Genomic DNA, 15,308 nt, shown 5'->3' with positions numbered 1-15,308 from the left:
AATCTAACTTTCTGCAGTGTCATCTAATTATTTAATGTTTTTATGGCATAAGATATGATCCATTGGTCTCTTGTGCCCCCTTTACATCTTTTCCATTCTAATTGAAGCCACAAGCCAAAACACTACACTCCAAGAACAATCACAGAAGAAGGGTTTTCCAACTTTAGCTCTGATGTGTTGTATCAGTTTGGCTTAAAATGCACAAAAAGAAGCAAAAGTAGTCAGATTCCATGGCCTCACACACCCCTGTTCAATAATAGCATATGCCCACAATTCCAACAACAAGACAAACCTGGTCCCACCTAACAAACAACAGCATTAAGGAAAGTAACTCGCACAATTATATAAATCAAAAAGAAAAACATTATCTCAAAACTAATCAATCCACATCCTATCCTTCTGTTATATGCTGTCTCTGTTAATAAGATGCATGAATAATTAGTTGGAAATCTCACCCTCTTAAGTATCTTTACTGAGTAACCCTCTTGATTGTATTAACATATGTAACAGTTCAAGAGCTATTTAACATGATTTTTAATACTGAAAATATGTTATTTTTATTTTAAGGACAGTGTACAAGATAATAATACTTTATAGATGAAATTGAAGGTTTACTTTGTCAAGTTGCAGTTTAACTGTCCTCTCGAATGTTTCTGTTTGATAAAAATTTACCATTCTTCTATTATTTAATGTCCTCTCACCATGGAAAATATAAATCCACATTCTCTGCGTTCCACATAACTAGACAGTTCCTTTGCTTCCAAGACCAGTTTCAAGATTATGTTTCAGTCCTTTTTCAAAGTCTCTTAACACCATTTATTTCTCTCCCTTTCTCTCTAAACCATGCCTGTTGTGACTGAACACATGAAATGGAGAAGACCAAGAAACCAATTCGGATGCCCCATTTCAGAAACTGATCCAAACCCTCAAATCCCTTCTACAATTCAATCATCTCACACCAAATTCACCATCTCCTCTCTCTTATCTTCATTCTCCACCTCTAATGAAACCACACATGTCAGAGACCAAAACAGCACCAAAAACAGCAAAAAATTCTCTACAGCAAGCTTCAGAGGACTCGGTTGCACTGTCAGAGCATCACAGAAGGTTTCTGTGCCCACGGTGATCCGGTCCTCGGCGGATTGGGAAGGAAAGAGGAACAGGAAGAAAAAGCACAAGAGGAACGGTAACAGTAGCAGTAACAAGACATGTGATGGGGTTGTTGATGATGTTTCTGGTGGAACATGTGTGGATTTTCAGGATGTTTGGTGTGGTCCCGGTATTGGGTTCTCAACAGATGCTGCTGCTGCTGCTGCATCTGTGGACTGTGTTGTGGCTAGGAAGGATGTTTCTGCAAGAGGAAAACTTGATGTGGTGGAGAGGGAGGTACAATACTGTTCTCAATTTTTCACAATGGTCTTTCTTTCCTCTTCAATCATTTAGACCTTTAATTTTTGTGTTACCAATGAAATTTTGCACTTTCAACTGACGTGAAATTTATGACTACAAGTAGCGTAAAAGTTAATAAACTCACTGTGTAAGTTGATTTGTAATTTGTTCTATATGTGAAAAATTCTGAGCATGATAACGCCTCTTATGGTATGATGAACAAGTTTTTGTGGTTGGATGTGTTTGTCATGTTACTAACTTGGAGAGAATTGATCCTTAGGGCGTGTTAAGATCATCAATCATTTTGGTTTGCCTTGTTTGGTTGATTGATTGATCTATGATGTAATGTTGATGAAAAGGGTGTTTCTTTTCTAACTAAAACAAACTGAGATATAAAATAATTGAAAAATATATACTATACAAGTTATGAAATACGACATCAATGATTTGACTAAATTAACTGTCAAAAATTCTAAAATTGTTTTTTATATTAAAAGCTAATAATTATTAAGTGTTTCATATATTTTATTAGGTATTCTTTTAAAAATTTAAAGATGTTATATTTGTACTGACTGTTCCTTTTTTAGTTTGAATAAATATTTGTACTATTAGAAGGCATTAGTTTTAGTATACAAGACATGAAGGGTTATTGTAGTTTACATATCAACTCAGTAAAATAATTACTTATGATTTTTAAAAATAATTAATAAATTTAGCATAGTAGTTTGTCGGTGCATAGATAGATATGAATTAGAAGCATGCACACAAATTCTTCCAATGACATGACAGTTTCCCACTTGATCTTAATAGTCTTAGAAGCATGCAAGGAAAAGCATATAAGACATCGTCTCAATACTCTCTAGCTTAGTAATTAGGACAAAGATTAAAAAGATGGCTTACGAGATGCAGAACTATGTATAAATAGCTACCAGCATCTTCAATGCGTGTACGCATCCCATTTCCTAGTCAAGTCACAAACACATGGTGGAGTTCTTGATTGCTTTCTCGTGGACCCCTTGAAGACATAAAGTGAAAGAGAACACTCATTATCATCACTAACATTCTTAGTTGTTTGTTTTATCCTATTGTACAACACAATGAAGTTGAGACTTTTGATCCATCTGGGTTAGTTAAGTTTCGTCATTGTTTTGGTCTCTACTTGCTCTGACATGGTCTAACTCTGCTTCATAAATATCATGGCAGCGTTCATCTTACTTTGGAAGGCGCATTGTAAAGCCAGAAAATTTCTCTTTTCTGGATGATGAATCTGATATCTTCACAGCACGTACTGGGTTAGACCCTTTTGGAACTGCTAGATTCTATCGCCACGTTCCACATCCTTCTCCTGATGGTCTTCCTGAGGTTGGTTTTTGTTCTTATACCCTTTCATTATAAGTTTAAATGTTTAACCTTTTTGTATGGAAAGTGTAAACCTTTTCACTGTCAATCTCTCAGAAACGGTGGTAGAGATGTCTTCTGAGTAATTCGCTTATGCAAGACCATAAACTTAACAAATGAGATTTTCTTACAGCATGATAGTGGAAAAGCTCTTTATACTATCAGTGCATAAATTATTTGATGTTTATGTATTCATGTTGTTAACTTTAATGGATTACAGAGCATGTTTTATACATAGACACTTGGAGCAAATTTTGGATTTTCTATATAAGAACTTTTGCTTAATTGGTATATGATCTGTCATTGAATTTGATGATCATAACTTCTGAGTCTTCCATGTATTGTGGTATTGCAACATTCTTGTTTCAAATGTAGGAATGTGATCAAAGTGAGTTACATGTTCTTGCAGTAGATGGTGTTAAACAATATGATATGATAAGAAAATAGATAAAAGAAGAAGAGAGAGTATTTAATAGGTATATTTAAATTTAGAAATATGTCTATATTAAAAATTGGATAATAAGAGAGTATTTGCCAAGTCTCATGAATGAAGTTAGGAAATTTTTATGAGGGCCAAGGCAAATAAGAAGATAAAAAAGTAAAAGCAATAATAAACTTAATCAATAATGAAATCATTATAATTTAGGTTAATATATCTTCGTTATCCAGGTTAAATAAGAAAAATATTTAATAGCATGTGACACCATTATATAATGATTAAGTTTCTGCAAATTTGTAGATAGAATGATGGTATTTGTACAGCCAGTGGAAAATATTGCATTGCTTTGAGATTTTGACTCTATTTTTTCTAGACTTTTATACATTTTGTGCCTAATTTCTTTTCTTTTTTTATAAAATATATTTTAAAAATGGAAAAATATTATCTTGCTTTTATATAAAATTTAAATTTAAATGATTTTTTTTTTAAAAAAAAAAGCACTAATCTTTAAATACAAGGGAAGAAAAAGAGCCCAAGCCCATTGTTTTTTATGTACCTAAGGCATCATAGTTGGAAAACAGAAAGGTGGGTGCAGTGAAAAGGCACCAGAGAGAACAAGCGTTTGATGTTGCAAATGAGGTAAAAAGGGTTCTTCATAGTCGACAAACAAGGGTAAATGCAGTCCCTCTTGGATGAAAGCTTCCTATTTTGGTATATTGAAGATTTAACCTTTTCTGATGTCTTGACTAGGTACCTATTATTAGGTTTTTATCACATCAGTTTTCTCCTTTGAGGTGACAGTTCTTATAATTTGTTTATTTCTATTGAAATCGAAACAAAATTCCATATGTAGTAAGAAGAGTTAAAAAGGGGATCTTCTTGTTTTTTAAAAATTGGAATGAAATTACAAACAGCACCTTTTCATGTTTAAATTTTAAAGTATGTCATTTTAATTTTAGTGCTACCTGCTTTCTCACAATTTTGAATTATGTTTTGTTATGCTGTTTTTTTTTTCCTGTGTTGGGGTTACATGTGTAAACAAATTACTAAGGCTTGTTATTGAAGGGTTTGATTTATTAACAAGAACAAACTTGTGTATAGAAACATCAGCGTCACAAATATAAGATATGAATGCTTGGTTTAGTTATTATTGTATTCAGGAAGTGATATATTGTATATCTTGATTGTTATTGGAACTTTGAAGATAATGATAATCCGAGGAAGAAGAATAATAATGGGGGGTCGCTTTAACTCGCACGACCAATTTAGAGACTGGAGACTTGATGTTGATAACATGTCATACGAGGTCAGAGTTCCTTTCTCTAGTTACTAAGGTTTCTATTATTTTCATTTTGTAAAGGATTTTGTCTCTCTGTGCATACATTTTCACTGTTTATTGTAAACAAATTCTGTCTGTGCAACAGCAATTGCTTGAGCTGGGTGAGAGAATAGGTCATGTCAGCACTGGACTCAAAGAAGATGAGATGGGACACAACATAAGAAAAGTTAAACTTTCAAGTTCAAATGATGCATCAAAGCATCAAGAAGACAAAAAGTGCAGTGTTTGTCAGGTGAGCTTGTAAAGTTACATTATTATCATTTGCTTTATAAGCATTGCAGGAAGCCGAGTTAAATATGTTACTCTTACAAATACCTGGTTTTGTTTTAGTTCATGTAGACATCTTAGTTTTAGCTTTCATACTTAGTAAAAGATGGTTTTACTCTCTTAATATATAGTATGAAAACTGCATAATTTTATTAACTGTGTAGGATTAAAATGAGTAAAATTTGTAAAGTAGCTAAAATATAAATGTCATATAATGTGTTGTGTTGTTTTCTACTTACAATTGGTTTTTTACTTTAGTTTATGTGAATGATCAAAATTAAATTTCAACTCTGATTAAATAAGAACACCATAAAATGTATAAAACTATATGCTTCTGTTCTAAAAAAAACTGGTATTTTTAATTTTTAAATAATTGAACATTATGTTAATGTGTTTTGTTTGTGTGATCAGGAGGAGTATGAAGCAGGTGATGAGTTGGGGAAATTGAAGTGTGATCACAGCTATCACTTTCAGTGTATAAAACAGTGGCTTGTGCATAAAAACTTCTGTCCAGTTTGTAAGCAAGAAGTTGTGGTTCGACCCTAAGTGGCACTATCCTCATGTTTTTTACCCTTAAATTGATGTATAGTTTTTATATGCAGCATAACCAATCATCATATATTATAAAACTTTTGGCTTCCATAGTGAGGAGTCCACAGTTTATTCTTGCAAGTGTTATATTTGTTAATGGCCTCATAACTGAACAGTGCTTTTTGCTTATTATTCATAAGGGTATGAAATTTGAATGTTGCCAGGTAAACAAGAAGTTCATAAATGACCACTTACTCTTCCTTTTTGTACTGTGCAATTCCATGTTGTCTTGTCCTAACCTTCATTAAGAAACCCTCATGAGCTCAAAACAATGCTCCTTTTTAAATTGGGTTGAGTGCTTACATCAGAGTAAGTTTAAAACCATTTTGTTCAGAATTTGATTGAAGGTAAGCATAACTTAACTTCCGTTACAAAAATTAGCCCTTTTAAAAAAATTAAGAAAAAATGTGCTTTTATTTCTTATACTTGTCAATCTTTGTCTTAATATTAAGAATGGGCTATGTTCAGGTGAGTACTAATTTCTTTTAGTTTTGAAGACTTGCGCTGGAGTGGGTTTGCAGAGATGGTGAATGCAAGTTCATAGGTTGTGCAGAATGATTCTTGGATCTGGTTGTTTCTAAATAAATGTTGGGTTGTCTCTGAGATTTTGCTGTGTTAAGCTTGCACCACAAATGTTTGAAAAATGTCTCTAGTTAACATCCAAAATAAACATCGCAAAACATCCCCACAAATTACTAACTCGGTGAAATGTCTGTTTGTTACTGAAAAATTGATTTCATCGTATTAGAATCACAGTTTAAAACAAAATGGGACCGAAAGTATAATATAAATACATTTTTCTCAAAAACCAAATATAAATTTCATAGCAAATTCACTTGCTCTTATTCTTGTAATCTAATTAAAATAACATGAAAATCAATTAAAAATGACGATGAAAGTGCATTAGTAACATTTCTTTTAATTTCTTTATCAGTAGCATGTCTTAATCTTCTAAGTGTAGAGTTTAGCAATACCTATGTATGTGTAGTGTACATTAGATTTATTATACATGTGTTATGTGTACTTTACTTCTTTTTATCTTTTACTTATTGGAAAAGTATATTAAATAAATACTACATTTTCAATATAAATTTAGAAAATATTTATTAAAGTTATTTGTAGCTTTATTACAGTTAGCTGGCCATGGTTGTTAATATTTTTTGGGCTCTCTGTTCAGTTAGCTATCTGTTAATAGTAACTTTTGTATTAATAGAATTCATACCTCTTTATATAATCTTTTGGAAGCAAAATTATTTCTAAACAAAGAAAAAAAGATATTGCCAAATATGTATGTCTAATACCGAAAATCAAAACAAATTTTTGATATCTCTTTTCGAACAACTCAGATCTTCTAAATCTTGAGTTTGTTCTTTTAGATGTGATTTCTCTCACCGACACATCTTTTGTACGTTATTCACATTCTTCTGAAGTTTGTTATGGAATTTCCTTTTCTGATTGTCTTCTACTCTAATGATTGATTGTAGGGTAGAGTTTCAAACGTACTTTAGCAGGAAGTGTGATGCATTGTTAAAGCTGCAATACCTTTTTCTGTTGGTCTCCACTGTGAAAGATGAAAATTCATTGATACTATTTGGCCTAAAATGTATGACTACAAATGATTGGTACTGCAAGTAAAAATTACTTTTTGGTCTTTCACTATGTAAATATGATGGATCTTATCCGATGTAAAAATACCTTCGAGAAAAAGAAAACTGCATTTCCTTATAATGTGTTTTGCTGAGATGACACTGATGATAAAACTAGCTATCAAGATTAAGAAAAGTTGTAATTTCTTATGGTGTTTGCCCAAAGCATAAAAAAAGGATTTTTTATATTACAAACTTCACAAGAAGTGAAAAGGATGGTAGTTGGAGAGAAAAGTAATTGTTAAGATAACAAAATTCATAGCTACTTAAGGATCTATTTGATAAAAGGCTCCTTTTTTTTTTTAATGAAGGAATCACTTTTTCAAAAAAAAGTTACCTTTTTTTAAAGCTTTTCATGTGTTTGTTTTAAGCTGTTATAACCTGACTAAAATCAGAAACTATTTTATGAAGGCTTCCATAAGATAAACTTAAAAAAAAAAACAATTTTTGTTGTGAACAAACAAAAATCAACTTCAACTTTTAAAACAAAAATATCTAAAAAGTGATCACAAGAATATTTTAATACCAAAATGACTTCTTTTATTAAAAGCTTTAAAAAATAATCGCTAGAATAGTTTATAACTTTGTAATTTGATTAAACTAAGCACTTGATTCCTATTACCTACTTTCTTAGCACTCTGATTTCAAACATGTACTTTCACCTTATGTGCTTTATTTAGAACTACATATGTACAGTGTCTTTGACTATATGCATTGTCTTTAACTATACACAGGAAGTATTACCACAGATCGTGCATATATATATATATATATATATATATATATAGGGCATGATCTTGTAGGGTGTATATGAGAATTTCCATCTAGTGTTCTTCATGTATAAAAGAATGAGCCAAGAGAGCCAATGGTCTAAACGATGTCATGTTGACTGAGAAATTCAGTTATACATGGATACAGTTCATCTGCAGCCTGCAGCATGGAGTACAATGACAGTTAACAAATCCATATTGAAAAATCTAAAGTTGATTCAATTATGTGTGCCTGTAACTCCTTTTCAATAAAATAATCATACCAGACGACCACCCACTAAGTCATAGTGGGCATAGTGTGGACCATCAAGCTCCCCAAAGACTTTGTATGTAATCAAATCTTCAGGAATAAGCTTCACCGTTTCTGATTCACATTTATCATTACAAGTTATATTCATCATCACAAAAGCTAAAATATTTTTCTTTGGATAAAGAAAGCTAAATCTTTAAAAGATGATGATAATGATGATGATGAGTACTAACAAACAACACACTCTCTAACAATCTTTTTTCTAACTCACTCTTTCTTACTGGTTGAATTCATGTGGGTCTCACTAGTTTGGGAATAAAGCCAAACAATTGAGAAATGTGACCCAAATGTTTAGTGAGACTAAGATGAATTTCAACTAATAAGAGAATGTGTGGAAAAGTGTGTTAAAGAGTATGCTCATAGATTTTTATTTTTTTTCTCATGGTTGGTTTTAATACCATATACAGCTTCGGGAGGACAGATCAAGTCTTGGTCACCAGCGACGGCTAAGATAGGAACATCAATTTTGCAGAGATGGTCCTTGTAGAAGAATGTTCCACTCCTGTCACGTAGACCACCTTCTTGGAAAACTGATGATAACTGCAACAGAATCTTGGAAGGTATGGTACCTGTCAATAAGAGAACAATACAAATTTTGTAAGAGAAAATGTTTGCAACAGCATCATAGATCTCACAATTTAAGAACTTGCAGAAAACCCAAAGTAAAGTCTGAAAGATCTAACAATTATCACAACGTGGAACATCTTAACAATAGCATTTAGCTTGATAGAGATGAAACTAGGTAAGTACAAGATCCAGATAGGGCTGTAGCTTCACAAATCAATTAACTGCAGCATTCAAAAAATTATAGAGATGACTGTTGCACAGATTAGTATGCACATTGAAGAATTACAATAAGATAGAGGGGATGTTTCATCTCTTAATTTAATTTTGATAAGACATGTAACAATGTACTGTGTATAGTTTCATAAGGAATTCTTTTGCTAAAGTGCATAATGTAGTTGAAAGGACTCAGTACAAAAAGTTGAGAAACAATGCTTGATGAAAAATAAATGGAACTTACAGAAGTTGTTCAAAACAAGCTTCTCGAACAGTTTCTGATCCATCATATCTTGAGCTGAAATCTGATAATTCAGCCAAGATAAAACATACGGAGGGTAGCTTGCAAGGGGATAAACAGTGGCCATCAATGGCCCAACTGGAATAGCAGGAATGTTCAAAGCCTGAGCAGGTTCTGTCTGCAAAAGAAGGCATGGTCATCTTAGTTTTTCTGTATCTTTAGCTTAGGTACATATTACTGGCACGGATCAAAACAAATAAAATTTGTCACCACACAATCAGTTTCCTTAAACACTTGCCAGGGGTAAAAGCAACTTGAGAGATGATTTTGAAGGAGTATAGTCAAGTGATGATGCCAAAGTAACAACAGATGCCAAGCCAGAATCCTTTCCTTCAAAACCTAACATAATTTATGTTGGAAAAAGAAAAAATAAATATTGATCAACACATAGCAGAAATAATTTGCAAACAGGTTCCTTTACAAATCACTATTCACAACAATGTTCCTTCCACACAAGATCTCAACCTATCCATAAAATTTATCACAAGATAAAAGAGGGAATATAATGTGCATAGCTATAGATATTTATATATTAAGTACACAATGGTAATGGTAAAACAACTAAAATTTATTTTGTTTGTTAATAAATAGTGATGTGTACAATAATTAAGTTCCAAATATGTCACTCAATTAAAAAGGAATGGACAAAGTCAAAATGCTCAAGATCAATATGGTTCATAATTTCCTTCAAACGATACAGACTGAATTAAATGCTGTAATTGAAAGCACTTGACTGCCACTACCATTACAAAAGGATTATTTAATCCATACATTAAAGAAGAGTTCTTCTGCATTTGACTTATGAAAATTCTAGAATAGAGTGATTCTTTCTTGCAGTGAAGTCGAAGTAAAATTAAGGTTGTTGCTACCTTTTTGCATGCTTTTATTGCTAAACTTTTATATACTATCAAATTAAATTAGAAAGTGAAATGCACAAAGCAACCTTGATAAATTGTGTGAACAAACTTGCACCACAAAACAAGCAAATATGGACTTTTCATATATCTATCAAATAAATCGTGAATGAAAACAGAGCCCCATAATTACATTACTTGTAGAAAAAATAAAACAGAAGCAGATCCATGGGACTTACAGCAACGTGAAAGCCTTGCATACAACAATATACCCCCCATTGAGTGACCAATTGCAAGCAATTTTCCATCCCTTGGCTGGCATTGAGCTCTTATGTACTCCATCTAATGGTTGAATGTATTAAACCAGAAATTAAAAAAACAAATTTATTGAGATCATCCAATTTTTTAAGCTAATATTTAGTGGAACAAAAATAAAAGTACACCACAGAAGTAAAGAAAGAGATAAAAGTAGAACTCTTGCCAAATTAAAAGTAAAAACATCACCAAGGAATGTCACCTCACCGCTGCAGGTACATCCTCTTCCAGATAATGGTCAAAGTCCCAATCATACTTAATAATCAACTGAATCTGTTTCTGAAACTCTTCTAGTGTGGCAGAAAATCGGTCTTGCAGTTCTAAAATCTGTGCTGGGACCAACTGTTGACCTTCAATAATAGCTCGAAGTCTCCGATTGAAATCCTTGATTTGACCAACAAGTGCAGAGTTCTTTCCTCCCTCCAACGAATCTGAAAAATAGGAATTTTCGTATTAACGGTTGATGTAATCATACAATGTTAAAAATGACAGGTTCCTATGAATATGATTCCTTCACTAACCCGGATTCAGAAAGCCTGCAAGCTTTTCAGATATCCTTGTAAAAATGTCCATGAAACTCCTTGTTAACCTCATTTCCTCAAATTTAGTTGTAATTTCGGGAGAGCCAAGGTTCTCAAGTCCCATTAATCTTGCTGGAGAAGCACTGTTTTTACCAATTTCATCACTAATAGCAGAATCAATCTCAGACAAATTCTTTAGGCATTCCTCGTTTTCCTCCAAGCTATCTCCAATAGTGCTCAACCCAACACCCCGAACCTCAAGAATCCACGTATCAAAACCTTGTGCCGACATGTACCGAGCAAATGAAGACTGAACATGAACAACATATACTCATCACAGATATCCTTTAACGGTATCCTAGACTAGAACAAAATACTGTCACTAATAACCGTCACCCCAACAACAAAGTCTTATTCCTGATGCCAGCTACATGAATCTACCATTGGAAAGTTAAAAACCAAATTTTCAGGGATTACTGTCACATATAATCAAACATCAGATTTAAATTTACAGACAAAAAACCAACAAGATGAACTTCTAAAAAAATCTTAACAAAATGAAATCATGAAACTATGAAAGTAATGTTTAATCGGTGCAGAACCTGCGTCAATCATTTCAAAGGTTTTAAATTTCCAGGCAGGGTTGCGATTTCGCCGCAATATTTGTCATTGTGAGAAATAGAGGACAAATGTGGCCCCAGTCGAGGATGTGATAGGTTGAGTCGCGACGAACCCTTTTTTAAAATCTCTATCATTCCCAAGACAGTTCTATGATTTTTTAATGGAAACAAGGTTACCTCAGGAGAGAGATCATAGCCAATTGCATTGGTAGCAACCCCTGACAACAACAAAAGCGGGTGATTCCTCAACGGTGCCTGCAAAACACATACAAAAGCTTATATCTTTCAATACCACTACCTTTAAATCTTGAGAAACTAACGTAAAATTTGCCAAAAATGACTAGCATTGAGCCTTTGTTCCCATGCTTTTCGATAAAAACGAGGGAATTCAATACCCGGAAGCTATACATCAGTGCATTGCCAAAAGGATATTCACAGAAAGCAAAAATTTGAGCACTTGAGAAGAGGGGAACCTCTGGAGAAGGAAGGTAGCGCCACAGAGCGAGCTTCCAATCGGAGTTCGAAACCACGACCCGGTGAAGCTCGTCGGCGGTGCATATCGATCGCCGTTGGTGGCCATTCTTCTCCATTCGCACGCCATGGAACGCCGCACTCGGCGACGTCACCCGCCGGCGATGGAAACGATAGGAAGTGAGTCGGGTTTCGTGGTTCCGGTCGGGTTGTTGCGGGTCGATCCAACAGAATCCGGCGGCAATGTGATTAAGAAGCATTTTTCTCTTTTAATGTTCTGTGAACAGAAACACGTTTTTTTATTTATTTGTTTTATCTGTTATTTGTGTTTTCGTTTTCTTATCCCAAGTGATTGGTTTGTCTTGCAGATTTTGTTCCTAGTTTCTTATGTTAAACGGAACTAACTACGTGAAGAAAACAAGAAAGAGTAACCATTTGTTATTATGAGCTATAAAAGCTTGTTTAGCCGTGTAAGAGATGAGAGTAGGGTTTGAAGTTTTGTACGTAAAGAAACATAAATTATCATAACTAGAAAGTTAAACATTAAATGGAGCCTGAATTAGTAATCTAATTTTGTAAAATTTCAATAATTATGATTTTTAGGGTTCAATTGACAATCCTATTTGTAGTTTATCAATGTAACTCCAATTTTAATCAAACAAAAATCAAATTGAATTCAGACTATAGATTTTATGTTTTTCTCTTTCAGAAAAGTAAATTTAGTATTGAGGAATGTAAAAAGAAAAAAAGTAAGTAGCTATTATAATGTAAAAGAGAGTAAAATTTCTTCCCCCTAAATTTACATTAATCAATGAATTTGTTTTAGTTCTTAAGTACATATTTATGACATGAATTTATCATGTTTGAATTTTTTGCCTTCAATTTTCACTTATAAACAAAAAACTTAAAACGAATATGTACATGGTTATTCAATTTATAGAAAAGTCAATAAATTCATTATTAAGTCTAAAGAAAGAGTCATATAGTGATAGTATTGAATAAGATATGATCTCTTAATTTTTTTTCATATTATTTTTTAAGATCATGTTATAACTTCTGTTTCAAGGTTTTACAAATTTTATATTTCAACAATTCATTTGTGTTTATTAGTAAAAGAAACACTTTTAAAATAAAAATAATAATATTTGTTCTTAGAACTTAAGTTTTATTTAAAATTTGATGTTATGTCTGCATATTTTTAAAAGTTAAGTTTTAATACTATAATTTTGAACATCTTGTTAACAAATTTATAACAATTTAACAGTTATTTTGTAATGGGCAGAGTTCTATAAATTTCACAAGTATTATGTATTTTGTCATCAAATTTGTTTTCATTTATACTATACTATCATATAAGAGTTTATGAGGGTGAGAGTTTGATACTGAAAAGCACAATAAAGAATTTTCGTGATGGTGGCAATGACTAAATGTTAATTTTTACTTCTTTTTTCTGCTTTATGTTTTCATTTGGTATCATATCTTTGTTTTGAATTTGTTGAAGTTATTATTATTTTTTTATTTGTGATTTACTTTGTGTTTAATGTTTGTAATGACATTGTTGACCTTGGGAAATGTATTGCCTTTGGTGAGGTGGGGACTCACCTTTGTGCGTTACTCTTATGTATTCAAAAGGTCTCATAACATTGTCACATTTTAGATAATGGATATGCTAATTATTTTGAGGTTGAAGATGAATCAAAATATACTTTTTATTTTGTTGTGTTGAAATAATAAAGAGTGTTTCGGATGTGTAGGGCTGTGTCGTTTAATACCTCCACGTTCTCTTCTTCTCGTCCTTCGTATATCCGGTCCTCCGTACTTCGTTCCTCAATTTCCTCTTCAATTCTGGGGTGGGAGACCTGCAAAAGATTCTCCGATGCTAAAGTCAGTTGAGAGCAATAACTTTTTTCTATCGAATCGCAATAAATGTGCAGTAAATGCAACCTATCTACTACTCACCATGGACCTAAATTTATAGTTTCCACTATGGGCTTGGGATTAGTGAAAAGTTAATCACGGCCCAAATTCAGCCCAATAGTTTTTAATCTCCATTTACCTTAAACTGGATTAATTAGCACTATGGTCGGTCGGTCCCTTTAGTTCGGCTCTTGGGTTGGTCGGCCGACCATTGTGTATCTGTTTGATGAGGTAAGAGTCACCACCGGCCCATATGATCGTTACGTGCAATAAACGGTACGTCCGACCGGCCTGTATATTGGACGATCTGGTAAAATCGCCTGTAGAACATCCAGTTGTTGTGCCGACCACTCTGTTACTTACCTGAATGACTTGTTTAGTTTAACGTGATTGTCCGACCTATCTACCGTCCGGTCCTTTCTGGTACAAAGAGTATATAATTTTGTTTTATATTCATATTTTAAAGTGAAATATATTTTGGTGTGATGGTTAAATAGTGCATTTTATTTGAATTATGGTGTGTTCGTTTGATTGTCTTTAAACCTGTTACTTGATTGTACGATAGGGGTTAATATAAGTTATATGTTATATATCTAATTTACACATATAAATATTATTATTATTATTTATTTTGATATTGCAGTATAAATAATATTGATGTAATATTTATTTTAAATGTTTGGAATGGGGATAATTTTTTAATATATTAGAGACTAGTGACAATATTTCTAATTGATTGATTGATATTTTTATAACCAAGTAATAAACATTAATTGTAATTAATTAATTGTGACCTAATAAATTTTATTCACATAAATTTTCTTACATTTATATGATTAATTAGGATGAAATATTGAAATATATTTATCAAATTGGCCACACAAAAGAATATAATATAATAGTTTTATCATTTCATTATATGAGTTTAATTGAGTAAAATTTTAGTTCACATACAAGTTTTATGCAAGATTCATATTCATCAAAACATATTTACATTGATAAGTCATAATAATTTTATCATTTGGTTATATGAGTATAATTGAGTAAGATTTAGACAACATTTATGTCACTAGATTCATTGATAAAATATGTTTTTAGCCAACATTATAATTGAGTAAGAATTTAGCCTTAGTTTTATGTTACTACATATATATTAATTTAATGAAACAGGTTTACATAAACAAAATATAACATTTGGTTGAAGTCTAATCGAATAAGATTTTAGTCCATGTGTAAGTTTTATATTAGTAAATTTATTGTCATGTTCTTATTAGTAAAACATAATACTTTTATTATTTTGGGATATGGGCCAATCTAATTGAATAACACTTTAACTCATAAATAAGTTTTATGTCACTATATTTATTCATTGTATTGGTA

General features: G+C 32.2%; 2 protein-coding genes across 3 annotated transcripts; one reads left to right on the top strand and one right to left on the bottom strand.

Moving 5' to 3' along the window:
- Positions 1 to 706: 706 nt before the first annotated feature.
- Positions 707 to 5,586, top strand: LOC108345939 (uncharacterized). The gene is made up of 5 exons (XM_017584803.2): positions 707 to 1,386; positions 2,593 to 2,751; positions 4,431 to 4,532; positions 4,651 to 4,797; positions 5,244 to 5,586. Exons 1-5 carry the CDS (start codon positions 844 to 846, stop codon positions 5,376 to 5,378), a joined length of 1,086 nt encoding a protein of 361 aa, XP_017440292.1. The 5' UTR covers positions 707 to 843; the 3' UTR covers positions 5,379 to 5,586.
- Positions 5,587 to 7,595: 2,009 nt separating this feature from the next.
- Positions 7,596 to 12,418, bottom strand: LOC108344933 (uncharacterized). 2 transcript variants are annotated; one of them, XM_052867190.1, is made up of 10 exons: positions 11,936 to 12,418; positions 11,718 to 11,795; positions 10,921 to 11,230; positions 10,607 to 10,830; positions 10,324 to 10,426; positions 9,465 to 9,569; positions 9,174 to 9,344; positions 8,548 to 8,718; positions 8,103 to 8,203; positions 7,596 to 7,999 (listed from the first exon to the last, which is right to left on the bottom strand). In XM_052867190.1, the coding sequence occupies exons 1-10, from the start codon at positions 12,269 to 12,271 to the stop codon at positions 7,940 to 7,942; spliced, it is 1,659 nt and encodes a 552-aa protein (XP_052723150.1). In that variant the 5' UTR covers positions 12,272 to 12,418; the 3' UTR covers positions 7,596 to 7,939. The 2 variants fall into 2 exon arrangements, with proteins under 2 accessions (XP_052723150.1, XP_052723151.1); XM_052867191.1 differs by having other exon boundaries at positions 7,597 to 7,999; positions 12,014 to 12,414.
- Between the last annotated feature and the right edge of the window lie 2,890 nt (positions 12,419 to 15,308).

Source organism: Vigna angularis, chromosome 8 (genome assembly GCF_016808095.1).
Source record: "Vigna angularis cultivar LongXiaoDou No.4 chromosome 8, ASM1680809v1, whole genome shotgun sequence".
Taxonomy (NCBI): Eukaryota; Viridiplantae; Streptophyta; class Magnoliopsida; order Fabales; family Fabaceae; genus Vigna; species Vigna angularis.
The sequence above is the reverse complement of the archived record's forward strand: the minus strand, read 5'-3'. Positions and strand labels throughout refer to the sequence as shown.